This window comes from Cetorhinus maximus, chromosome 12 (assembly GCF_964194155.1).
Source record: "Cetorhinus maximus chromosome 12, sCetMax3.hap1.1, whole genome shotgun sequence".
Classification (NCBI taxonomy): domain Eukaryota; kingdom Metazoa; phylum Chordata; class Chondrichthyes; order Lamniformes; family Cetorhinidae; genus Cetorhinus; species Cetorhinus maximus.
Window position 1 is genome coordinate 75,377,654 of NC_135890.1, and position 26,393 is coordinate 75,404,046.

At 42.3% G+C, this 26,393-nt stretch overlaps 1 protein-coding gene across 2 annotated transcripts; it reads right to left on the reverse strand.

Annotated features, from left to right (window-relative positions):
- Positions 1-722: 722 nt before the first annotated feature.
- Positions 723-14,490, reverse strand: rplp0 (ribosomal protein, large, P0). 2 transcript variants are annotated; one of them, XM_078553929.1, is made up of 8 exons: positions 14,428-14,490; positions 11,622-11,726; positions 7,570-7,745; positions 7,375-7,462; positions 6,840-6,986; positions 5,171-5,356; positions 4,672-4,812; positions 723-927 (listed from the first exon to the last, which is right to left on the reverse strand). In XM_078553929.1, the coding sequence occupies exons 2-8, from the start codon at positions 11,673-11,675 to the stop codon at positions 784-786; spliced, it is 936 nt and encodes a 311-aa protein (XP_078410055.1). In that variant the 5' UTR covers positions 11,676-11,726; positions 14,428-14,490; the 3' UTR covers positions 723-783. The 2 variants fall into 2 exon arrangements, with proteins under 2 accessions (XP_078410055.1, XP_078410056.1); XM_078553930.1 differs by lacking the exon at positions 14,428-14,490 and adding an exon at positions 13,293-13,988.
- Between the last annotated feature and the right edge of the window lie 11,903 nt (positions 14,491-26,393).

The window sequence follows — 26,393 nt, forward strand, 5'->3', positions numbered from 1 at the left end:
GAAACATATGAGATCCTGAGGGTTCTTGACAGGGTGGACGTGGAGAGGATGTTTCCTCTTGTGGGATCTAGAACTAGGGGTCACTGTTTAAAAATAAGGGGTCGCTCATTTGAGGCAGAGATGAGGAGAATTTTTTTTTCTTAGAGGGTCATGAGCCTTTGGAACTCTCTTCCTCAAAAGGCAGTGGAAGCAGAGTCTTTGAATATTTTTAAAGCAGAGCTAGATAGATTCTCGAGCAAGGTGATGAAGGATTATTGAGGGTTGACAGGAATGTGGAGTTAAGGTACAATCAGATCAGCCACGATCTTATTGAATGGCAGAGCAGGCTTGAGGGGCCAAGTAGCCTACCCCTGCTCCTAATTGATATGTTCACATGTTCTGATGCATCCCATCTGGTCCTGCTGCCTGTTAGTGGGTGTGTATTTCATGTAATTTAAATGTTTCCACGATAACCTCCATGTGCATTCCTCAGTCTAGTTTCTTGGCCAAATCCATATAAAAATTGACATTAAATCCAAAATATTCATGTCAAACCTCTCCTCCTAAACTTGCAACATTTAAGCTGCACAGACTTCACAATATGGAATTGAAACAGGTTTAGATTTTTATGAAGTCAAGCCATTGGAGCTCCATAAGTATAGATGAATGAACTTGAGAATCCAATGAACAAAAAACATTAAGCAAACTACAAAACACAAATAAATGTCAGCCCACAAACACGCTTCTGTAGATAAAATGCTTTATTTTGGTCAGGCTTATCATTTAGCCATGACTAGCTGAGTTTTAATCAAACAGACCAAAGCCCATGTCATCATCCGATTCCTCAGACTCTTCCTTCACCTCCTTCACTTCCTCCTTGACAACAACTGGAGCAGCCTCGACAACAGGGGCCACAAAAGCTGACGGATCGGCCAGGTAAGTCTTCACCTGTTAAGAATAAGAAATAATCATTGCAAAACAATACACTTCGAAATTAGAATACTGGCAGTGGCCCAACATCTTAGCATACATTTAAACAACTTGCATTTATACAGTGACTAATAGCAAAACGTGCCACAATGTACTCATAGGAGAATAATCAAAATTTGGCACTGAGCCAGGCGAGGAGCTAACAAGACAAGTGGCCAAAAGTTTGATAAGGAGGAAGGCTTTAAGGAATGCCTTAAAGGAAGAATAAAGTAGGGAGGTGGAGGTTTTAGGGATGGAATTCCAAAGCTTAGGGCCTAGGCAGCTGCAGGAAGAGAATCAATGGAAAAATTGAAAAACAGCAGATTTTCATCTGTGCAACAGTTACAAATCACATTCACCAGAAGTCGAATTATAAACTGTTAGACACAGCTATTTAAAAAGTCAAACTGCAATTGTTTTTTAAACAAATTTCAGCATTTAAAAAGAAAAATTAAAACCTAAAAAGCTCATTTATTAGTTAGGGTGTCTACAATTTCTACACCGGAGTGATCCAGGAACAGAATGCTTTGTGAACCGAGTATTAAGTCAGGAGCAAATGGGATCTCCCTGCTAAGTAGTTCTCAAGCTGGAAGTTAGATTAGTTAGAATCTGACTTAGAACTTTAATACTGCAAAAGAAACTGCAAGCTGATTAAGATACCCAGTTAACAGAAACAGCCTGGCAGTGGTGGTTAATTGTCAATCAGCCAAAAGTGGTTGCCTGAACAAGTGTTAATTACATGTAGCAGGATACTGACTATATATAGTTTATGTAAGCCATAAGCTCTAGTAGACAGTGCTCGCTACTGCACAGTGATTTGGGAACTTGGTGTAAGTGGAAATTCAGCAGAAAGGGAAAAGGAGGATTTATGGAATGCATTTCAGTCTGTACAATATTGCAGTCCTGGGCAACCATCTCTGAAGTAAATGTTTGCAGATTTCCCAGCCCAAGCTACAGAAAATATGAGGCATCAAGTAGAGGGAGAGTTACCTGGCACAGTTCCAGGAGAAGGCACACCTCTTAGGTCAAGTAGAACTTTAGAGTTGGCCAAGGCATGACTGAGAGTCAGGCAGGTATGGGGATCCAGCACGTAGTGATGGAGAAGCCTCAGCTAACAGGCACAAGGTACTTGTTACCTGTGTGAATGAGGACAAGGACTGTAGGGTGGATGAGAAATGACCCATGGCACAATGGTGCAGGATGCCATTCAAGTGGAGGAGAGTGATAAGGAATGTGGTACTGAAGAAGGCAGTATAGTCAGGGGATGGCGTTCTCTATAGCTGCAACAGTTCTGAAGACTGTGTTGCCTGCCTAGTGCCAGGGTAAAGGACATCGTATTTTGAGACAACTTCAAGTGGTCCATGTAAGGATCAACAACATTGGTAAAACTAAGAAAGATGTTCTGTTGAGAGAGTATGAGTAGGGCCCAAAATAAAATGCAGAACCTCAGTTAATCTAGCAGATTGTTACTAGACCCACAGGCCATAGGGTCAAGCAGATTAGTGTGTTAAACAACCAGCTCAAAAGAGTGCTGTGGGAAGAAGGAATTTCAACGCATGGGGCACGAGCACCAATAGTGGGGAAGAGGGAGCTGGTTTGTTGGGATGGGCTCCACTTAAACTGTGCTGGGATTAGTGCCCTGGCAAACTGCCAAACTAGGACTATGGATAGGGCTTTAAACTAAAACTGGGGGAGTGGGGGAGGGTTCAGGTAAAGGAAGATTTGGAAATCCGAAGAGAAAAATAGAGACAACAGAACGGCGTAGTGATTTGGGTAAAGGCAAGCAGAGTGGGACAGATGGGAACAAAGTTTAATGACAATAGTACATCAGCAAATAGTGTCCTTTCAAAAATCAGTAGTAAAAAATTTTTAAAATTAAAGGACCCTTATCTGAATGCACGAAACATCCACAATAAGATAAATGAATCAGTGGGACAAGTAGAGATAAATAGTTTAAATTTAATTGCTATTATAGACATGGTTACAAGGTGACCAAGGTTTGGAAATAGGTATTCCAGGGTACACAACATTTCAAAAAGAGACAGACAAAACGGAAAAGGAGAAGTAATCCTGATAGTAAAGGATGACAGAAGGACAATTATGATAAAGGATCTGGGTTACAAGTTCAGAAAGTAGAATTAAATATGGTGGAGATTAGGAATAACAAAGGCCAGAAGACGGGTGTAGTTTATAGGCCTAACTGTAGATAGGTGTACAGGGCAATAAGCCAAAAAAATGGAACTTGTAATGAGTCAATGTACGAATTGTGGGGGACTTTAATCTTCATATAGACTGGCAAAGGTGGTTTGGAAGATGAGTTTGTAAGTTTTCTGGAACAATACATTGTGGAACCAACTATGGTAAAGCTATCTAGTATTGCAATGAGACAGGGTCAGCTAGTAATCTCAGAGCAAAAGATTCCCTGAGAAAACGTGATCCTAATACATTTGAATTCCATATTATGTTTGAAAGCAACATACTCCAGTCCCAAACAAGAATCTTAAACTTAAATAGAGTAAATTACAGAGGTAAGAGGGAATAGATCACCAAGGTTGATTGGGTAAATAGACTAAAAGGTGTGGCATTAAACAAACAGTGGGAAACATTTGAAGAAACAATTCAAAATGTTCAACAAAAATACATTCCATTGAAATTCAAATTATTCAGCAAGTAAATTAAAGACAGGGGTATAAAAACAGGTTGTAAGAGCTTATGTGAGTATGCAAAAGAAAGTAGAAAAGCAAATGTTGGTTCTTTAAAGGCAAAGATAGGTGAAATTATCACGGAGAACTAGGAAATGGAAGAGACATTAAAAAAATAATTTGCCTTTGTCTTCACAGTAGAAGACACAAATTAAACACCAGAAATAAAGGGTAACCACAGGGAAGAACTTTAGATCATTGATATCTGCGGAGAAAAAGCATTAAGAGAAATCAGCCTCTAAAAAGTCCAGTTAAGTGTTGCTGAATGCAAATGTGCATTTACAAGCAGATTGCAGTGCTTACTGACTAATCAATCTGTTGAACTGACTTCATAGATGGACCAAAATTTATTGTATCATTAGGATATCAGCCTGCAGTAAACCCTCCAACACCCCTCATACCTACTGCACCACACCCCATTTACACCCTCTTTAGTCACCAGTAGATAAAGGTTTATGGTTGAAATTGAATGAGACCCTGGAGTCTTAGACTCAATGCTGAAAATGTCCAAACAACAGAGCAGCAATCAACAAAGCTGAACCATACTGAACTGAAGGAGCACAATTCAGGTTATCAAATTGTATACAGTACTTTACTCAGACTCCATCATAGTGTCAGGTTCCCTTGTCTGGATTATAAGGAAAAGATTGAAACTTTCAGTGTTGCTCTTGCATTGGTAGTTAGATAAGTAATAGGGAAATGTAAATCCAGAAAATAAAATTAATTTCCAAGATAAGAGGAAGTGGCAAATGATCTGAAAAAACAAAATGATCAATAATTCTGTGTTGTAAGATTCTGAGTGCATTGAATGGACTCCCAGTTACAGCAATAGAGCGAGCACAGATATGAATTAAGAACAATTAAATGCTGCAATGGAAAACTTCAGGCTCATTCGGGATTCAAGCCGGCTGACTGGACATCCTCATCCATAATCATCAGGAGTGAACTTGTAATTTCTAAGACAATGGATCCATTTACATTTGAAGAGTTGGAATTCAACTTAAGACACTTTGACCATTACCTTTTCAGCTAATGGGAAGGAGTAGTCTGTCTCCACAGCGACAGCCAGCACCCTCTTGTAGCCGTTGATGATGGAGTGTGGTATAGAGGCAATGGTTGGATAACCAATCTGCAGGCACACACTGGCCACATTACGAACTCCCTGCGAAAACAATGAACCGATGGGTAAAAATCACAGCAAGGGCAAGCTACGGCTTTGAATGAAAATGTAATGCAGCCCCACCCCAGCTCCCTGAAACCCCTGTCTTATTTGTGCATGGTTCCCTTTGACCATTTAACAATGGACGCTTGTACCTGAAGGCAAAAGTATGTGGCACATCATTTAGCAGCTTGGCTGATGAAAGATCATTGGGAGCTAATATTTTGCAGCTTCAACTTATGAGCCTTAAATTTGTTTGCACAATATGCAAAACTGACACAATATGCTGAATCCAAAACAGCCAAGATCTTCATAGTTTATGAAATCCCGAGCAACAAGCTTCAGCAATTCGTTCACGTACCTCCAGGAAACACTTCTGCAGAGTTTCTTCAGTGATATCGAGGACCTCAGGGTTGTACACACTGCCATTGTCATAAACCTGCTTGATCACCAAGCCATAGGAGAAGGGAGAGATGTTCAACATGTTCAGCAGAGTGGCTTCACTGGCTCCCACCTTGTCACCAATCTTGATGAGTTGCACATCACTCTACAGGACAAGTCAATCATTTGTCAGGATAAGGAGACAATATTCCACACTAAAAAGCAGCTAACAGTAAAGGAAAGCGTCAAGAATTAATTCAAGTTTTAAAGATAAATCAAGAGCTATAATCTTATAGCTGCTGATTCAACTTTAGAAACAGCATCGGTCTGGGATTAGGTCAAATTAATTTTAAGGGGGAAAAAAATCAGGATGTTAGAAGAAAATCTGATCAAGGCCACCAATTTACATTATCAGATAAAAGTGAAGAAATTCTTAAAATAACCTCACAAACATCAAACTAATAAAAAAAAATTCTGTCAATCGCATTAAAGCCTATTTGGTCAATAAATCAACAGGAATAATATCAAATATAATGGAATCCCCAGATTAGCAATAAAATCCTAGAATTCTATAATAAAACTAAGCGACTCAAAGAACAGTGACCCTATTAGTTCAATGGCCAAATCTCCCAATATGGGGAGGGAGTCCCAAAGTGTGCATATCCTTGGCACTTATGCAGGAAGTTCAATTTTCCATTGCCAGTTTTACACTGCCCAGACTGCTCTGTGATTCCGATGACAGTGGGATCAGATGGCCAGAACCATGGAGACTTGGGCTGTTTGTCCTATACTTACACCAGTTTTTACATGGAATTAATTAAGTTTTTCACAGCAGGTATAAAATCAGCAAATCTCTTGAGTAAATCAGCTGAGTGTCAAAGCACTCCAGAACTTACAGCAATGTGTACCTCCCTCCTGGGAATGTTCAACCCCTCCCCGATTCACATTCTGGAATCCCTGGCACCTGTCTGGCTAACGTTGGAAGAGTCAGTATAGTCGGGGAGTACTGGGGATGGCAGATTGAAGATTTTTGGCGGGTGAGAGAGGGGGGTGAACACTGTTGGTGGATGAGGGAATGGGGTGAACATTGCCAGGGGTAGGGGAATGGGGTTGAACCTTTGTCAAGGGTTGAGGAAGGGGGTGTGAACATTGTTGAGGGTTTATGACTGTCAGTGGCGTGAGGCTGTGCAGTTTCAGAGGGTACAGCTTCATTTAAAACAATGTAAATCAATGAACTGAAGACAGACTTTAAGGGGTGTGTCTTCAATTCATGTTGAGAAAAGGGGATGTGGCTGCTTTGGAACTACATCTGACAATTTGTCCCTGCATCCCTGCTGGAGCCGCCATCAGAAGGTGGAAATCTTCCAGCGTAAAGTGGTAAATGGGAAGATTAAGCCAGAGTCAACTTTGGACACCCATTCTGACACCGACAAGAAGATCTGGGCCAATGAAAACGATCACTAAAAGTGTCCAAGGTTTCAGAAAATCACAGGAGCAAGCATGTCAATTTTCAAGCCAATTGGTAAAACTGGCAGAACTAAGAAATTGAAACTAGTAAGAAGCAGGTTTCAGTCAGTACGTTGATGAAAGGAAAACTGCAAATAAAACGAACACACATGAGGTTCACACATCCATTCATGACCACTCACCAAAATTTCAATGGTTCCTCTGGAGATTTTGGTGGTAATGCCCAAAGCCTGGAAAAAGGAGGTCTTCTCAGGACCCAAACCTGTGTTTTGACCTGGCACAGTAACCTCACAAGGGGCAATTGCACCAGCACGGGCAGCAGCTGGAACCTGTGGAAGAAACACAATAAATTAGCACTCTTGGGATAAAGACACAGCAGGACAGTGTGAAATTCGGCATTGAACAATACAGGCAGAACCTTGTTAACGTAAATCTTTCATGTTCCATAAAACAAGTAAGCTCTCCAAATAAAGCCTTTCACAGATGAAGATAGCAACACTTGGACCGTATTAAAGGCCCCCATCATGGCAGAATGTAATTCCACTAACACAGGAATGTCATATCAGTGCAAAAAAACTAGATGTTTTTAGGTTGAATATAGATCAAAATCAATCAAAAAGTAGCTGAAAAATCCAATCAATTCTATAGAAGGAGATTTCTACATTGAACTCTTTTTATCATATCAAATTTATCAGAGGAGCAGCCCAAGAGTTTTACCTTGTTGGACAGAAGCAGGTCACGGATCTCGCACAAATCCTCCTTAGTGAATACAAAGCCAACATTGCCACGGATATGAGGCAGAAGCCTGGCGAGAAATGAGATTTTAGAGCAATGCCACACATACAAAACAATCGCATCAATTCACGCATGGCCAAAACCACCAGAAAATGTATACTTGGGCACCTCGCTTACTTTTCTAGAGCAGGATTGTTCTCCAGATGGCCTCGGATGGCTTTGCGCATCATGGTATTCTTTCCCATCAACACGACGGCTTTGCCACGCAGTGATATACGGATGTGCTGCATCTGTTTGGACCCAACATTGTCTGCCCCAACAATGAAACATTTTGGATAGTCATCCAATAGTTGCTGAAGAGAAATCACAGGTAAATTGTAAGTATGTATAAGCACACCAGGTCTCAATCAGCTCTCCTTTTCTTCATATGAAACAAAGATTTACAGCACAAATATGCACCTACTACCAATTTTCTTGAGATTGGCTCCTTGCTCGGCTACAAGGCAGAGTTCAATTGTTCATGGGATGGGTGTGCCACTGGCAAGGCCAGCATTTGTTGCCCATCCCTAGTTATCCTCAGTAAAGTGGTGGTGAACCACCTTCTTGAATTGCTGCAGTCCATGTGGTGTAAGCACACCCACAGTGCTGTTAGGGATGGAGTTCCAGGAATTTGGCCCAGTAACAATGAAGGAACGGTGGTAAGGCGTCTTAAAGATGGTCAACACTCAGATCTCTCTACACTGCAGAGATTTCCAATCTTTTTCTATTTAAATAATAAACTGCTTGTCAGTCCTTCCTGCCAAATTGAACCAGTTCACATTTTTCCACATTATACGCCATCTGCTAATTCTTTGCCCATTCACTTAACCTATTTAGGTCACTTTGTAGACTCTTCATGTGCTCTTCACAATTTACTTTCAACCTGTCTTTGTGTCATCAGCAAATTTAGCAACCATACATTTCGTCCCTTCATCTAAGTCATTGATATAGATTGTAAATTGTTGAGCCCCAGCACTGATCCCTGTGGCACACCACCGGTTACATCTTCCCAACCCGAAAGTGACCCATTTATCCCTACTCTCTGCTTCCTGTTAGCCATTCAATCCTCTATCCATGTTCCCCCTACACCAGGAGCTCTTACTTTGCCTTATTTAGTAACCTTTGATGTGGCACAATATCTAACACCTTTTGGAAATCTAAGTATACCACATCCACAGGTTCCCCTATATCCACGTTACTTGTTACTTCCTCAAAAGAACTCTAATAAATTAGTCAAACATAATCGCCCTTTCACAAAATCATTAATCTTTTTAACTGCCCTGCTATAACCTCCTTAATAATAGATTCTAGAATTTTACCTATGACAGATGTTAAGCTAATTGGTCTGTAGTTTCCTGCTTTCTGTCTCTTTCCTTTCTTGAATCGAGGAGTTACATTTACAATTTTCCAACCTGATAGGATCTTTCCAGAATCAAGGAAATTCTGGAAAGTTACAACATAGAAACTAGGAGTAGGCCATTCGGCCCTTCGAGCCTGCTCTGCCATTCAATACGATCATGGCTGATCCTCTATCTCAATGCCATATTCCTGCTTTCTCTCCATACCCCTTGATGCCCCTAATATCCAAAAAATTATCAATTTCCTTCTTGAATATACACAGTGACCTGGCCTGCACAGCCTTCTGTGGTAGAGAATTCCACAGGTTGACCACCTTCTGAGTGAATTATTTCTTTCCTCATCTCAGTCCTAAATGACCTGCCCTGTATCTTGAGACTGCGGCCCCTGGTTCTAGGCTCCCAACCCGGGTAAACATCCTCCCTGCATCTAGTCTATCTAGCCCTGTTAGAATTTTACACCTTTCAATCAGATCCTCTCTCATTCTTCTAAACTCTAATGAATACAGGCCCAGTCAAACCAATCTCTCCTTATACAACAGTCCTGCCATCCCTGGTATCAGCCTAGTGAACCTTCGCTGCATTCTCTCCATGGCAAGTATATCCTTTCTTAGGTAGGGAGACTAAAACTGCACGCAATACTCCAGGTGTGGTCTCACCAAGGCCTTGTATAACTGCAGTAAGGCATCCATACTTCTGAACTCAAATCATTTTGCAATGAATACCAGCATACCATTTGCCTTCCTAATTGCTTGATTCACCTGCCTGTCTACTTTCACTGAATGGTGTACAAGGACACCCAGATCCCTTTGTACATCCATATTTCCCAATACATCAACTTTAAATAATACTGCCTTTCTGTTTTTCACACCGAAGCGTATAACTTTACATTTTTCCACATTATACTGCATCTGCATTGTGTTTGCCCACACACACACTGGTCTAAATCGCCATGAAGCTTCCTTGCATCCTCCTCACAACCCCATCCAGTTTTGTCGTCAGCAAACTTGGAAATATTGCATTTGGTTTCTTCATCCAAGTCATTTATATATATATTGTGAATAGCTGGGGCCCAAGCACTGATCCCTGCGGGACACCACTAGTCACCACCTACCATCCGGAAAGAGGTCCATTTATTCCCACTCTCTGTTTCAGGTCTGTCAACCAATTCTCAATCCATGCCAGTATATTACCCCCAATCCCATGTACTTCAATTTTGCCCACTAGCCTCTTATGGGACCTTACCAAAAGCCTTCTTGAAATCCAAATACACCACATCCACTGGTTCTCCCTTATCTATTCTACTAGTTACATGCTCAAAAAACTTCAATAAATTAGTTAAGCATGATTTCCTTTTCATAAACTCATGCTGACTTTGTCTAATCCCATTAATGCTTTCCAAGTGTTCTGTTACCACATCTTTTATAATAGACTCTAGCATTTTCCCCACTACTGATGTTAGGCTAACTGGTCTGTAATTCTGTTTTTTCTCTTCCTCCCTTTTTAAATAGTGAGGTTCCATGTGCCACCCTCCAATCTGTAGGAACTGCCCCAGAGTCTAAAGAAGTTTGGAAGATGACCAATGCATCTAATATTTCCAGGGCCACTTCCTTTAGTACTCTGGGATGTAGATGATCAGGTCCTGAGAATTTTTCAGCTTTAATCCCATTAATTTCTTTAGCACCATTTTTTAAATACTAATTTTCTTCAATTCCTCCATCTCACTAGATCCTTGGCTCCCTAACATTTTTGGGAAATTATTTGTGTCCTCTTTTGCGAAGACAGAGCCAAAATGTGCATTCAATTCTTCCAAGGTACCTATCTCTGCAGCCAATTCTTTTAGGACACAAGGATAGGTCCATCAGGTCCTGGTGACTTGTTCTCTCAATATCCTTTTTCTGGTGATTGTAATTGTTTTAAGTTCCTCCCTCCCTTTTGCTTCTTGAGTTACAGATATTTTTGGGATGTTATTTGTGTCTTCTACAGTGAAGGCAGACAATATCTTTTCAATGCTTCTGCCCTTTCCATATTTCCTATTATTAATTCCCCAGACTCGTTCTCTAGAGGACCCACGCTCATTTCAGTGACTCTTCCTTTTAAAATACTTGTAGAAACTCTTTTCTCTCATACTTTAATTTCTCCCTAATTACTCTTTTAGTCATTCTTTTCTGTTTTTCAAATTCTGTTGTGTTTTCTGACCTATCACTAATCTTCACAGAATTGTATGCCTTTTCTTTCAATTTGATACTACCTTTAACTTACTTAGTTAGACACAGATAGCGCATTCTTCTTCCAAAATCTTTCTTTCTCATTAGAATGTATCTTTGCTGAACATTATGAAACATCAAAAACAAAAATCGAATTACCTGGAAAAACTCAGTAGGTCTGGCAGCATCGGTGGAGAAGATAAGAGTCGACGTTTCGGGTCCACACGACCCTTCAACAGAACTGAAGCATCTCCTTAAATGTACGCCACTGCATTTCTACCCCTTAAACTATTTTCCCAGTTTACTTTGGCCAGCTCTGACTTCATACCCTTTGTAATTGCTTTTAAGTTTAAAAAAGTAGTTTTAGACCCACTCTTCTCTTTCTCAAACTGAATGTGAAATTTAATCATGTTATGATCACTGCTACATAAAGGCTACTATCAAGTTATTAATACAGCAACTGTATTTTGAAGAGTATTTAAAATCTAATATTTATTGAATTTTGACTTCTGATGGGGCAGAATTCCTGCCCTGTTTTACATTACTCTTTCATTTAACTCCACTTTCATCAGTTCTAAGAAAACAGGCAGTTTGGACAGCTAATGGTAAAATAGACGGTTATACTCACAATAATTTTCAAAAAATAGTTGGACTTCCACGTAGCTCGGTCTTCCCTGGGCATCTTTAAGTGCTTCCAAGGATTGCCACAGGCTGGTTTAAAGACAAGATCTTACTGCAGGACGAGAAAAAGTACGATGAGGTGAGGATTCATAGGACAACGAAATGAAGAAATTCCTCAGGTAAGGCAATATGGTACCACCCGTTATCATTTAAAAGCTTCAGTCCCTTCAATAGCAGCATTTAACACGTACGCCTAGTACCCCAAATCAAATTAGCCAAGATTGGAACTCCTCTCAAAAACCAACTTCTTTTGGAAAGTATAGGGATGCTGGGGAAAGACAGGACTCAGATTGGCTTGAAGAACTCACTCCTGCAGCTTTAGCAGCCCCTCAAATTCACTTGCTTCTTGAAAAATTTACCAGTGCAGTGTTACTATTTTGTTATTCCTCAGTCTGGAAATGGGTGCTCCAGTCCTAGAGGAGAGGACTGACCTAAAAAGCAAAAGTGATGCCACTGCACTAATGGTTGAATCAGGTAGCATTTCCACTAGCAAGTCCTGCTGGAAGCATATGGAATCAACTTATGTTTATTTTCTCTCCATTCCTGGCCATCGCACACAGTTGCAGTGAATTCTGATCCTTTGGGAATCCTCAGCCCCGTCACTGCCCATTGTGAAGGAATCCCCACCTCCAATTGGATCCGAAAGAGTTGCCAAATTTCCTCCCCTGCCTAGCAGTCAGAAAGGACAGTGTCTCTGGCTGGACGTTGGTGGGTGTCTGGGAGGTTTTACTTAAGCACAGCACTGATCCACACATCCTTCTTGCCTCCCTGTTAGTATCATGACTTATTGTGAAAAGCACAAGTATTCAAAATAGCCCTTTCCATATCACAAGATTACATTGAGGAAAGCCTTTTGATGTGAAGGTGTTAGACAGGGTGCAGAAAAGATTCAATTCAGGGATGAGGAACTTCAGTCACATAGAAAGATTGGAGAAGTTGGGACTGTTCTTGAAGACAAGGTTGAGAGGAAATTTGATAGAGGCATTCAAAATCATGAAAGGTTTGAACAGTGTATAGAGAGAAACTGTTCCTATTGGTGGGAGGATCGAGAACCAGAGAGTTCAGACATAAGATACTTGGCAAAAGAAGTCATGGCGACATGAGGAAAAACCTTTTCGCAGTGATTAGGATCTAGAATGCACTACCTGGGAGTATAGTGGAGGCAGGCTCAATTGAGGCTTTCAAAAGGTAATGGGATCATTATCATGAAGGAAAAAACAACTTGCAGGGATACAGGGAAAAGCCAGGGGAGTGGTCCTAGGTGAATTGCACCTTCAGAGAGCCAGCACAGACACAACAGGTCAAATGGCCTCCTTCTGTGCTGCAGCCATTCTATGATTAATGGGCAGTGCACAACAGGACAATAATTGGAACACAGAGACACCCACAGCCAAGCTCCAGCCAACATTTATATTTAAGAAAGACTTGCAACCAGATAGATTTTTAAAAAAGAATGCCCTACCAAAAATATATGGCTTTCAAAGAGGAAGCGAATTAAACTTTAAACAATAACTTGAGACAGGTTTGGGCACAGGGATTAAATTAATACTTGTAAAGATACCACAGGGACAATAGCCCCCTTGCACATTGTCAATTTGGCTTAGTGATGGACTCTCACCTCAGAAACAGATGGTGATGGCATCAAGAAACAGCCCAGAGAGTTGACCACATAACTCAGACTGACATGTAGCATTGATCAAAGTGCTCCATTCCAGGAGGCACTTTCTTTCAGTTGAGAGATTAAACCATGGCCCAGTCTAGCCTTTCAGGTGCACACAAAGTCATATAAAATTGTTCAAAGAGCAGGGGAGTGCTCTGCAGTGTCCTGGTCAATATCTACCCCTTAATCTGGATTATTGAAACAGGACATTCAGTTAGATAATGGATGATTCCAATTTCTACCGCCTTTTGTGTGGAGAAAGTGACTTCATTAATAAACTGCCTAGCTTAACTTTGTTATGCCTCTTACTCTGGAATTCGCAACGAGAAGAAACAATGTTTTTAATTTATCCTTTTGAATTGTCTTAAGATTCTAAGGTCTTGGTTAAATTACTCCGCGTTCTTCCACACGCAAGGTTTATACAACCTGCCTTAATCATGTAACGCCTTTAGCCTTTGTCAAATTAGTACATTAGAACAGGGATTTCATTTCAAAATAAGTTAACTTGCAACAAAAAGATTTGAAATTGTGAAGTTTGCCGGAATGCAAGATCTTTATTTTAAAATTTCTGATTCAGAAATGGGATAGTGCCTTAGAAATTATTTCAGGACAGTGAATGAGGGTCTACAAAAGGCGCGCTGCAACTCAAAGAAACGGGCTTAACAAAACTGTCCGAAAGCAGCATCTCCCCCGACAGGCAGCGGGTGGAGCCCAGGAGGCTGGCGCCATGTGGGCCGCAGAAAGACACATCGATAGCCTGGAGACTGTGGCCCTGAACCGGGTGGGAAGCGGAAGGAACTGGGACACGTGTCGGAGACCAGCCTCCGGGCCCAGCAGCCACCGTGTGGGATGGGGGGGCAAAATCGGCCGCTCAGTTGCGACGCAGCATCTCCAAGGCCCCTGGGCTCGGCCCAGGCCCTGCTGGGCCATTATCATAAGGCCGGCTACCACGCCGCACACTCTGGGAGCTCAGCGGAACAGGCCGCTCCCTCCAGCCCGGGCCGCTTCCCACTCTCTCCAACCCGGGGCCTGGGCCGCTCCCTCCGGTCGCTCTCTCCAGCCCAGGGCCGTTCTCTCCAACCCTCACACTCACCTCCTGAGCTCCGGCAAGAAAGGAAGAGGTATGGCCCGTGCCGCCCCAATAGCCACCGCGTCGCCGGCAACCCACCAATCACAGTCCACATGGCGCTTCGGACTAACCTATCAGATAGCACGAAGCACCAATTCTAACAGGAATCCGTGGAAAGAGTAGCCAATCGCAGAACGAGCCACTGAACCATCATCACAATGGACCAATCATACGACAGAGAAAGCAAGACCGCAAGACATGATCTTCCAATCAAATGCCAGATGCGTCTGATGCTTTCCTCCAATAGCCAATGAGACTGAGCGAAGGCCCAACCAATAGCGCCCGGAGAAAGAAAAACAGAAAATGCTGGAAAAAGTCAGCAGGTCCAACAGCCTCTGTGGAGAGAAAAAAAGAGTTGACGTTTTGAGTCTTTATGTTCTTCAGAACTAAAGAGAAGTAAAAATGTAATGAAATTTATACTGTTGGCCCGGGGGGGGGGGGGGGAGGGGGGGTGAAGCTGGATAGAAGGCCAGTGATAGGTGGAGGCAAAAGAGAGATTACCAGAGATGTCATGGACAAAAGGACAAAGGGGTGTTAATGATGGTGATGCTGACTAAAGGAGGTGCTGATGGTGGCATTAAGAGCAGAAAGCAGAATGTGATAATAGCAGGACAAGGGTAAGCGCTCTAGAAAGAACAACATGAACAAGTGACAGATGGCCCTTCCGGGGGTGGGACGGTGGTGGGAAAAAAAATTGAAAATAGGATAAAAGGTGGGGATAAAACAACGAATAAAAATAGAAAATTAGTACAAATAAAAATAAGCGGATAAAAAATAAACATTAAAAAATGAAAATATTAAAATTAAAAAAGTAAAATTAAAAAGGAAGATAAAAAGGGGTTGAGGTTGGAGGAGAGAGTTTATGGTCTGAAGTTGTTGATCTTAATGTTAATCGGAAGATGAGGTGCTGTTTTTCCAGTTTGCGTTGGGCTTCACTGGACCATTGCAGCAGGCCAAGGAAGGACGTGTGGGCATGAGAGCAGGATGGGGTGTTGAGATGGCAAGTGACAGGAAAGTCTGGGTCATGCTTGCGGACAGACCGAAGGTGTTCTGCAAAGCGGTCACCCAGTCTGCGCTTGGTCTCTCCAAAGTAGAGGAGACTGCATTAGGAGCAGCGAATGCAGTAGACCAAATTGAAGGAGGTGCAAGTGAAGCGCTGCTTCACCTGAAATGAGTGATTGGGCCCTTGGACATTGATGAGGGAGGAGGTAAAGGGACAGGTGTTGCACATTCTGCGATGGCATAGGAAGGTGCCGTGGGAGGGAGATGAGGTGTTGGTTGTGACTTTGGCTGAAGGGGAGTTTTTGAAAGACTTGAATAAGGTCTTATTAAAGGCAGGGGGTACCTCCTATTTAAAGGTTTTATTACTCATTGCCGGATGTTTACTTCTGTAACAAGCAACGAGGAACTTACCTTAACTAGGGGAAGAATTTTCCCGTCAGTGAGTGGGGGGTGGGGCCCGTTCGCCAACACGTAAAATGACACGCGGTGACTTTGGGCTGGCATCCCAACATCACCTCGCGTCATTTAGATTTTCAGTTTGGCGGGCGTGCAGCCGACTCGGCTGCGTGCCCGCCAAACTGTCAAAGGCCTATTAAGGCCATTTAAAACCTAATTAATTCAACTTAATGAGCTGCCCGTCCAACCTTAAGGTTGGTGGGCAGGTGAAGAGCCCAGGCGGCTTTTGCGTTTTTCATGAAACCTCATCCACAGGTGCAATGAGGTTTCATGAAGTGTTTTAAAATCTATTAAAAATTTATTCATTTATTCTTTGACATTTCCCAGCTCATGTGATAATGTCACATGAGGGGACATGTTTTATAAGTGTTAAAAACCTTTATTTAAAACTTTAGCCCGTGTATGCATGAAAGAGCGCAGAGAACCTGTCAGGGAATCCCCCCCTCCCCACCCCCCACCCGCACAGGGAGCGCTCAGCGTTTCCGGGTGACCGTCACGCTGGGCGGGCCTTAATTGGCCCGCCCATGTAAAATGGTGACGCGTCCATGATCGGGGGCACTGATCGGGCTTGCGCCCACCCCCGCACAAACCCCCCCCCCCCCCCTTCCCCCAGGTGGGGGGAGATTTCTGGCCTAGAACACAGAGTTTGAGAGTTCGGAGGCCGGGAACTACATTTCCCGGCAACTCTAGGGACTTTCATGCATGCGCCAGCTGGGAATTGGCTGCTAAGTGAGTTAGTGTTTTTTCGTTCTAAAGGTCAGGGAATGGCCCTGCATGCCTGCACAGAAGAAAAGGAAGTAAAGAAGTGAAATAGTGCAAAAGTGCAGGTCAGATGATCTGAATAGGAGTGCCATTAGAAGGCACCCCCATGGAGCAGGACACAGGGAGGAGGACAGGGAGAGATCCCAGGCAAGGGACAGAGGAATGACAGGAGCAGATAGAAGGGTTCCAAGTTAAAGGAAGAGCTGCAGGGAGCAGACTTAAAGCAAAGTGAGCTTGAAAGAAGCCGTGAAGATCCGAGGAGGTAGCAATGGTTGGTGACTCCTTACTGATAGCCTTTTCACAGAATCACAGAATCTCACAGTGCAGAAGAGGCCCTTCGGCCCATCGAGTCTGCACCGACACGTGAGAAACACCTGACCTACTTACCTAATCCCATTTACCATCACTACCCTCTGGGTAAAAAAATTTTTCCTCACATCCCCCCTAAACCTCCTGCCCCTCACCTTGAACTTATGTCCCCTCGTGACTGATCCTTCAACTAAGAGTAACAGCTGCTTCCTATCCACCCTGATCATGCCCCTCATAATCTTCTACACCACGATCAGGTCGCCCTTCAGTCTTCTCTGCTCCAACGAAAACAACCCAAATCTATCCAAAACAACAACAGAATTACCTGGAAAAACTCAGCAAGTCTGGCAGCATCGGTGGAGAAGAAATCAGTTAACGTTTCGAGTCCTCATGACCCTTTGGCAAAACTGAGTATAGTTAGGAGAAAGGTGAAATATAAATATAAATCTATCCAACCTCTCTTCATAACTTAAATGTTTCATCCCAGGCAACATCCTGGTGAATCTCCTCTGCACCCCCTCCAGTGCAATCACATGTAATGTGGTGACCAGAACTGCACACACTACTCCAGCTGTGGCCTCACCAAGGTTCTATACAACTCCAACATGACCTCCCTACTTTTGTAATCTATGCCTCGATTGATAAAGGCAAGTGTTCCATATGCCTTTTTCACCACCCCACTAACATGCCCCTCTGCCTTCAGAGGTCTATGGGCACACACGCCAAGGTCCCTTTGTTCCTTAGAACTTCCTAGTGTCATGCCGTTCATTGAATACTTCCTTGTCAAATTACTCCTTCCAAAGTGTATCACCTCACACTTTTCAGGGTTAAATTCCATCTGCCACTTATCTGCCTATTTGTCCATCCCGTCTATATCTTCCTGTAGTCCAAGACACTCAACCTCACTGTTAACCACCCGACCAATCTTTGTGGCATCCGCAAACTTACTAATCCTACTCCCCACATAGTCATCTATGTCGTTTATATAAATGACAAATAATAGGGGACCAAGCACAGATCCCTGTGGTACGCCACTGCACACTGGCTTCCAGTCACTAAAGCATCCTTCTGTCATCACCCTCTGTCTCCTACAACTAAGCCAATTTTGAATCCACCTTATCAAATTGCCCTGTATCCCATGTGCATTTGCCTTCTTTATAAGTCTCCCATGTGGGACCTCGTCAAAGGCTTTGCTGAAATCCATATAAACTACATCAACTGCACTACCCTCATCTACACACCTGGTCACCTCCTCAAAAAAATTAATCAAATTTGTCTTGATCAATGTTGTTCTGCTTGACATGGCTGAAGATCTGAAATTCATGTTTCACATAGCAGGGACAAAACACCCAGCCACCATTATAACTGTTAGCTATGGTGAATTGTTTTTAAATAGTGAAATAATTCCCAGTTGAATGGGAACAATCTGTGGTGTTCTACAAGCATAGGAGCAGGGGTAAGCCATTCATCCTCACAATTCTGTCCTGCCACATGTTTGATCTGCATTCTAATTTCACTTTTGCTCCATATCTGTTAATACCCTCACTGAGCAAAAATCAATCTCTCTGTTTCCTCCTGCATAGCACAGCTCACTGCTGCTGCAACAAGCTCCATAACCTTTATGCCACACTGCTAGATATTTGGCCAGTTACCTAAGTGAGATCTGACTAAGAGTAAACAGAATTGTGAACAGCTGCCCACAGGAAACAGGACAATTTCTGAAATCTCCAAGCCCAAGAGCCTGCTATATGCGTAATTGGGCGGGGGGTGGGGCGGACAATCAAACATTTAAAACTGCCTGATAACAACATAATGACGATGAAACAAAAAAGCATAACTTTCTTTCATAGAAAAGTGAAGAAAACTAAAGAACATTCAAGTTCTGTCAAACTGAGTGATGATGGAGAGGTGAGCTTCAGTGCTGCAGCTGCCTCAGTTTCAACATTGACCACACAGTGTAATACTGAGACTGAGCTTGATCCAGTGGAAGGTCTGTATCCTTGTGCGCATATGTGGCAGAGGAAATGTGGAAGAGGAAAAAAGAGACATATCTTTGGATAGAGTATAAGGATGAAAGACTTGGGTGTAAAGTGTGTGCAAATATTGGTAGCTTATCAATTTTCATGTCCAAGGGATTGAAACTTTTGAATGAATGGCATTTGTACCAATTATCATACAATGGATTCAAATAGAGCGCATGTTTAAAATCTCTCAGATAAAAGGTTGCAGAACACGAACTATTGAAAGTTCACATCACTGTGCAATGTGTCACTGAAAAAACAAATGGAGACACTCTTGGAAAAATTTATGACAACCTGAACGTCTCATCTAAAGGCAACTTATTGTGCAGTTTTCCATTCTGCATATTACTTGACTCAAAACAACAGACCTTACTCTGAGCACTTTTAAAAAGAATTGAGGACAAAGTAAAAGATGATGATGCGAGGTCGTTTTTCTGCATTGTATTATACATCAGGAGGTCCTATGCAAAAATGCCCTGGACATCAATCAGATTGTTCACATAGTAGTGAAAATAGTGAACTACATAAGAGCAGGGTGACTTAATCATCGGCAATTCATTTCCCCTCTTGAAGACACTGATCCCGAACACCAGGAATTACATTATCATACAAACATTCACTGGCAGAGACTGGGAAAAGTATTGCAATGAGTGTGGGAGCTTAGAGATGAAATTTGCACTTTTTGGAGATGCAGGGGAAAGAAAATTGTTTCCCTGAATTAAGTAATTTCAGCTGGGTGTGCAACCTCATTTTGATATGGACATTTTTGGTGCATTTAAATTAACTTAACATGAAGCTGCAAGACAAGAATGTATTTGTGCGGGAGTTGCATTCTGAGTTGCTTTTAACGTCATTAGTCTTGTTATCAAAACAAATGAGCAAAGAATTCGCTCACTTTCCAACAATGAAATACTTAGAATTGTCGCTAGAGTGGATAGAAAAGTGCAGCAAAATTTTGAGTCAACTGCACAGAGAACTTTCTCGTTGATTCTTTGACTTTGAGAAGATGCTGGAGCTGGTATCATTTGATTATGTGAAAGCCCTGCAAGAATTACAACTTGAGCTCATTGATCTCCACCTGCATGGGAAAATACAATTCAGAAAAAACAGATGAGTTTTATGTTTTCTTGAGAGAAACTAAGTTCCCAAATACTCGCGAGATGGTACAGAAAATAGTTGTTCACTTCCACCTATGTGGGCAAACATTTTCCTTCCTGAAATGCAACAAATCGCACTACAGATCCCAGTTAACTGACCAGCATCTCAGCTTCTTATTGCGGATTTCTACAAGAATGACACCAGACTTTGATGCCATTATAAAGAGGCGTGACAAACTGCATTGTTCACATTAAGCAAAGATTGCAGATTTGCTTTCACTATTGGAATGCATCATTATTATGGTATAATTATAATAAGTAAGATTTTATATTTATTTCCACCAAAAATTCTCTCTAATATTTCTTCAGAATTAAATTGATTAGCAAAGAGTTTGTTTAATAACTTCTGATTTACTTGGAAACTAAAATAGTTTAAATATATTTTTGGTTATTATCACAGTCAAATGGAAAATTATTGATGATTCAACAAAGCTAATTACAGATTTGAAAATAAAGAAGTAATCAATAAATGAAAAAACTAGTGCAGTGAACTGAAAGGTTTTGGCTATCATAACATCAGTGTTCTGACAGGAGCAGTACAGTTGTGTGGTTAAAAACAACGGAGAACTCTATACAAATTTTCTAACAGTTTAATTTTATTTTAACATAGTGGTTTTAAAACAAAATTGTGTTGTTCATTAGCAGATCCCTGTTTAAACATGAATTACTTGTTTCTTGAGCATTTATGCAATCTCCATTACCCAGATGTGGCCCTCAGGCTGAAAAGTTTGCCCACTCCTGTCTAAAGTAGTCCTGATATAAATAGGATGGAAACATATCCTAGAACAGCCATAGAAAACTCTTAAACTTCCTGGCTACAATGTCTTCTGGCCTTCAACACTGCTATAATGAAGCTGTACAAACTTCAGGTACAGCACAATACATTTCTACTGAGAACATTTAAACTCTCTGGCCCTCTCATTGACTTTAGAACTAGTGTCTCTAAAGGGGATTGCAAATGATGTGGAATGGGTCTTTTGAGGTGATGGAACTGGGTTCACATAAAAACAGAATGTGTTGGAAATACAGTAGGTCAGGCAACATCTGTGGGGAGGGAAACAGTTACCATTTCAGGTTGTTGAGCTGTTGTCAGAACCAGATTTGAACATGGGCCATGGACCCTTTATCAGAATCTGAGCTCGAAGCTGAAACAGCTCTTGGTATGGACTCAGTATTCTTTACTTCTCCTTAGACGTTTGGCCAATTTTTGTGGATCAATAAGGGTGGCACTGGGTTTCTTAGGCTTCTGGATCCCACTCTGTTTTGCCACTTCCTCCTCTATACAATTCAGACATATTTACATCAATGCCCTAAGTATTAACACACATTGTTATTTCCTTTATGCTGAGTCAACAGTGGCTCAGTTGGTAGCACTCTCACCTCTGAGTCAGAAGGTCATGGATTCAAGTCTCACATCAGAGACTCGAGCACAAAAGTCCAGGTTGATAGTCCCAAAGTTGCACTGTTGGATGAGACCTTAAACTCAGGTCCCCCATCTGCTCTTTCAGGTAGACGTAAGCATGGTACTATTCAAAGAAGAGTAGGGGGGATTATCTGATCATTATCACATTGCTGTTTGGTGGGAGCTTGCTGCTGCATTTCCTACATTACAATAGTAACTACAATTCAAAAGTACTTTATTGGCTGTAAAGTGCTTTGGAAGGTCATGCAAGGCAATAAGAATTTTAGATTTTAAGTGCTGCAGGATTGAGATCGTGTGGGACAGAGGCATGGGTGAATAAGACCTAAGGATACAAGCTGTAGAGTTTTGGATAAATTGATGTTTCTGTAGTTAAGAGGGTGGAAGGCCAGCCAGGAGAGAATCGGAGTGACTGGCTTAGAAATTGCACTTTGTACCTAATAAGGCCACTAGTAGCAACATAGAAAATTCATCCGTTGGTCTCTTTAGTAAAATAAACGAGCTGCGGCTGCTAGTGGCGTTCTCAGAAGCAGCTCATCGCTCACAGGATGTCTGGCTGGAGCAACGGGCAACAATGTAAATTGAGTTGGAGATGGAGGCAATCAGGAGTGGGGAGAACAATGGTCAGCTTAGTTTTAATGTGGAGCCCTTTCTCGCCCCACATTAAGCTGAGTAAAGGTCATTGACATGAAACTTTAACTCTGTTTCTCTCTTCACAGAGGCTGCCAGACCTGCCGAGTATTTCCAGCATTTTCTGTTTTTGTTTTCAGATTTCCAGTGCCCGTTGTATTTTGCTTTTGTATTAGTCTTTGTGATGGAGTGGACTTGAATTTTACCCCCATTTTCTCTTTGAAAGTACCAAATTTAAACCACTTGTTTTGGCTACAGATGATCAAAAAATTACCAGGTTTGATGTAGGCTTATAGGCATCCCAAATTTCCAAAGATTAGCAATTTTGCAAGTGGAGCCTTCCAGCAATGATTTAAATATGTCAGCATGGATCAATATCGTATCAAAGCCTAATAATTTTCCTATGTTAAGATTAAAAGCAAGGCCCAAATTTTGAAACATGTACAAGCTAGGCTGTATTCTTTTGCATAGGTTTGATTTTCAGGTAGATCCAGTTTCCTCTCAATCTGTTCTGAACAGTAGTTGGTGGCTCCTCATATCAGCCAGCATTCTTCAACTCTCTCCTAATCTTTATTCTCCATATTAATAACAAGCTCCATTCTTCATTCAACTTTGTTTTTTTACTCAGCAGGTCCGACAGCATCTGCGGAGGGGAACACAGTCAACGCTTCGAGTCCGTATGACTCTTCAACAGTTGAAGAGTCATACGGACTCGAAGTGTTGACCGTGTTCCTCTCCGCAGATGCTGTCGGACCTGCTGAGTTTTTCCAGGTATTTTTATTTTTGTTTTTGTTTTGGATTACCAGCATCTGCAATTTTTTGCTTTTATTTTTGTTTTTTTACTGATGCTTCCACTCTTATGTCCCTCAATTTGAGATCACAAATCCTTCAATGATTAAATTACAACATTCTGATCTCCATACAGCAATGAAAATATATTGATTCTCCATTTTTCACAAATCTCTTGCAATTAATATCAATAAGCGTCATCTCTTAACTTTTGCGACTCCACACCTTTCATATTGGGATGCTTCTTGTCCATCACTTGTTCTTCCACTATATTCCCGTTTTCTGGAATGCTGTTTCTCTCAGTCTTGTTACCTATTTCTCTACTTTCAAAATCTCCTCTTCAACCATGAATTCAACATTAACTCTGTTTCTCCCTCACACAAAAACAAAAATACCTGGAAAGACATCTTTTAGCTATCTCCTCCTATCACTGACCCTCTATCCAGCTCTACCCTCCCCCCTTTAAACCAGCTTATATTTCACCTCTTTTCTATTTTTACTTAGTTCTGTTGAAGAGTCACACGGACTCGAAACATTAACTGTGCTCCTCTCCGCAGATGCTGCCAGACCTGTTGAGTTTTTCCAGATATTTTTGTTTTTGTTTTGGATTTCCAGCATCCGCAGTTTTTTGCTTTTATCTGTTTATCCCTCCACTGATGATATTGCCAGACCTGCTGAGTTTTTCTAGCATTTCCTGTTTTTATTTCAGATTTCCAGCATCCACAGTATTTTGCTTCCATTTGCTCGCATGCTTGACATTAATTGTTTTTGCCAGTGTAAAATGTTTTGAGACAATCTGCTACACGTGAGCAGCACTAAAGAAATTTGAGTAGCTGTTGATCTCAAATGAACTCCCACGTCTCCATTTCCACAGTTGCCTTGAAATAGCTCAGTTTGCTCTTTCAATACCAAACAGTTCTTTTCTTTTCAACAACTCTTAAACAGCCCAAAATGTCTAAATCTACCCAAGACCTAAATAATGTTCCTCTATCTGGGGAAGCTCTTCTGCCACGTAACATTCTTGAGAGGATGTAAAAAAAGGCTTACTGCCTGACAGACAACCCATAATTTTCCTCGAACCCCTCTTGCTCTTTGTTGCAACCCATTTCTATTTGATACAGCTATGGTTAGTGTTCTCTGAACCTCTATCTAATTAAAATTAAAAGTATACCATTAAACATTTTTTTTGCTGTCTGTAACTGTGGCCAGAATCTTCGGGTCATAAAATGCATAAAATGATGCGCGGTGACGCCGGCCATGCGTCCCAACGTCACCGCGCATCATTCTGATCCTCAGTTCGGTGGGCGCGCACCGGAGTCAGCTGCGCACCCGCCGAACTGTCAAAGGCCTATTAAGGCCATTTAAAAACTAATTAAAGTGATTAACTGAGCTGCCCGTCCAACCTTAAGGTTGGCGGGCAGGCAAAGAGCCCAGGCGGCCTTCGCATTTATCATGAAACCTCATCCACAGGCGAGAAGAGGTTTCACGAAGTGCTTAAAAATTGAATGAAAGTTTTTATTAAAGTTCGTTGACATGTCTTAAAAATTTTCTTTCTTTATTAAAATTTTTACAAATCAAACTAATCTCCCTGAGGCAGCTCTGTGCCTCAGGGAGATTTCTCCGCTCTTTTGCGTGCATGCACGAAAGAGTGCAGGCCCCGACTCAGCCTACTCCCCACCACCTGCACAGGGAGCGCACAGCGCTTCTGGGTGCGCGTCACACTGGGCGGGCCTTAATTGGCTTGCCCACGTAAAATGGCGGCGTGCCAAATTCTCCCCTGTGTTATCTAGAATTTTCAGCACAGAAATTGGCCATTCAACCCATCTGGTCTATGCCAGTGCTTATGTGTCCACAGGGGCCTCCACGCAGTCTATTTCACCTGCCCCTACAGCATTTCCTTCTATTCCTTTCTCAATCACATACTTATCTAGCATCCCCTTAAAGCTATTTGTGGCTCATTAGGGAGCACTCTTGCCTGAGTCATAAGGTTCCAGGTTCAAGACCACTGCAGGACTTTAACATAAAAATCAAGACTGACACTCCAGTGCACTAATGAGGGAGTGCTGCATTGTTAGAGATTCCATCTTTTGGATGAGACATTAAACTGAGGCCCCATTTGCCACTCAGGTGGACGTAAAAGATCTCCAGGCACTATTCTGAAGATGACAGCAGTGTTATCCACTGTGTCCTAGCCAATATTTATCCTTCAATCATCGTCAGAGATTGTGTTCAACGTTCAACAGAACCTTTTACCCGCCTCCAATATTCTCCCTCTACCTGGACGCCTCCCTCCGGTTTCTTACCTTTTCTTGATCTTTTCATTGAGAACTATCGGCGTGACATCAGTCATCTCAATTTCTCTGCTCCTCTCACCCACTCTAACCTGTCTCTCTCTGAACTTGCTGCACTCTGTTCTCTCAGGTCCAGCCCTGACATTGTCATCAAACCTGCTGACAAGGGTGATGCTGTTGTTGTCTGGCGCACTGACTTCTACCTCGCAGAGGCTGAGCGTCAACTCGCAGACACTTCCTCCTACCTCCCCCTGGACCATGACCCCACCACTGAACATCAAGCCATTGTTTCCAGGACTGTTACTGACCTCATCTCCTCTGGAGATCTTCCTTCCACAGCTTCCAACATCATAGCCTCCCAACCTTGGACTGCCCGCTTCTACCTCCTACCAAAATCCACAAACAGGACTGTCCCGGCAGACCGATCGTGTCAGCCTGTTCCTGCCCCACGGAACTCATTTCTTGCTATCTTGACTCCATTCTCTCTCCCCTTGTCCAGTCCCTTCCCAACTACACCCGTGATTCCTCTGACACCCTACATCATATCAACAATTTCCAGTTCCCTGGCCCCAACCGCCTCCTCTTCACCATGGGCATGCAATCCCTCTACACCTCCATCCCCCACCGGGATGGTCTGAAGGCTCTCCGCTTCTTCCTCGAACAGAGGCCTGAACAATCCCCATCCACCACTACTCTCCTCCGTCTGGCTGAACTTGTTCTCTCACTGAACAATTTCTCCTTTAACTCCTCTCACTTCCTCCAAATAAAAGGTGTGGCTATGGGTACCCGCATGGGCCCCAGTTATGCCTGTCTCTTTATGGGGTATGTGGAATATTCCTTGTTCCAGTCCTACTCCGGCCCCATCCCACAACTCTTTCACCGGTACGTCGATGATTGCCATGGTGCTGCTTCATGCTCTCATCTGGACCTGGAAAAATTTATTAATTTTGCTTCCAATTTCCACCCCTCCATCATTTTCACATGGTCTATTTTTGACACTTCCCTTCCCTTCCTTGACCTCTCTGTCTCAATTTCTGGTGATAGACTGTCCAGCAATATTCATTACAAGCCTACCGACTCCCACAGCTACCTC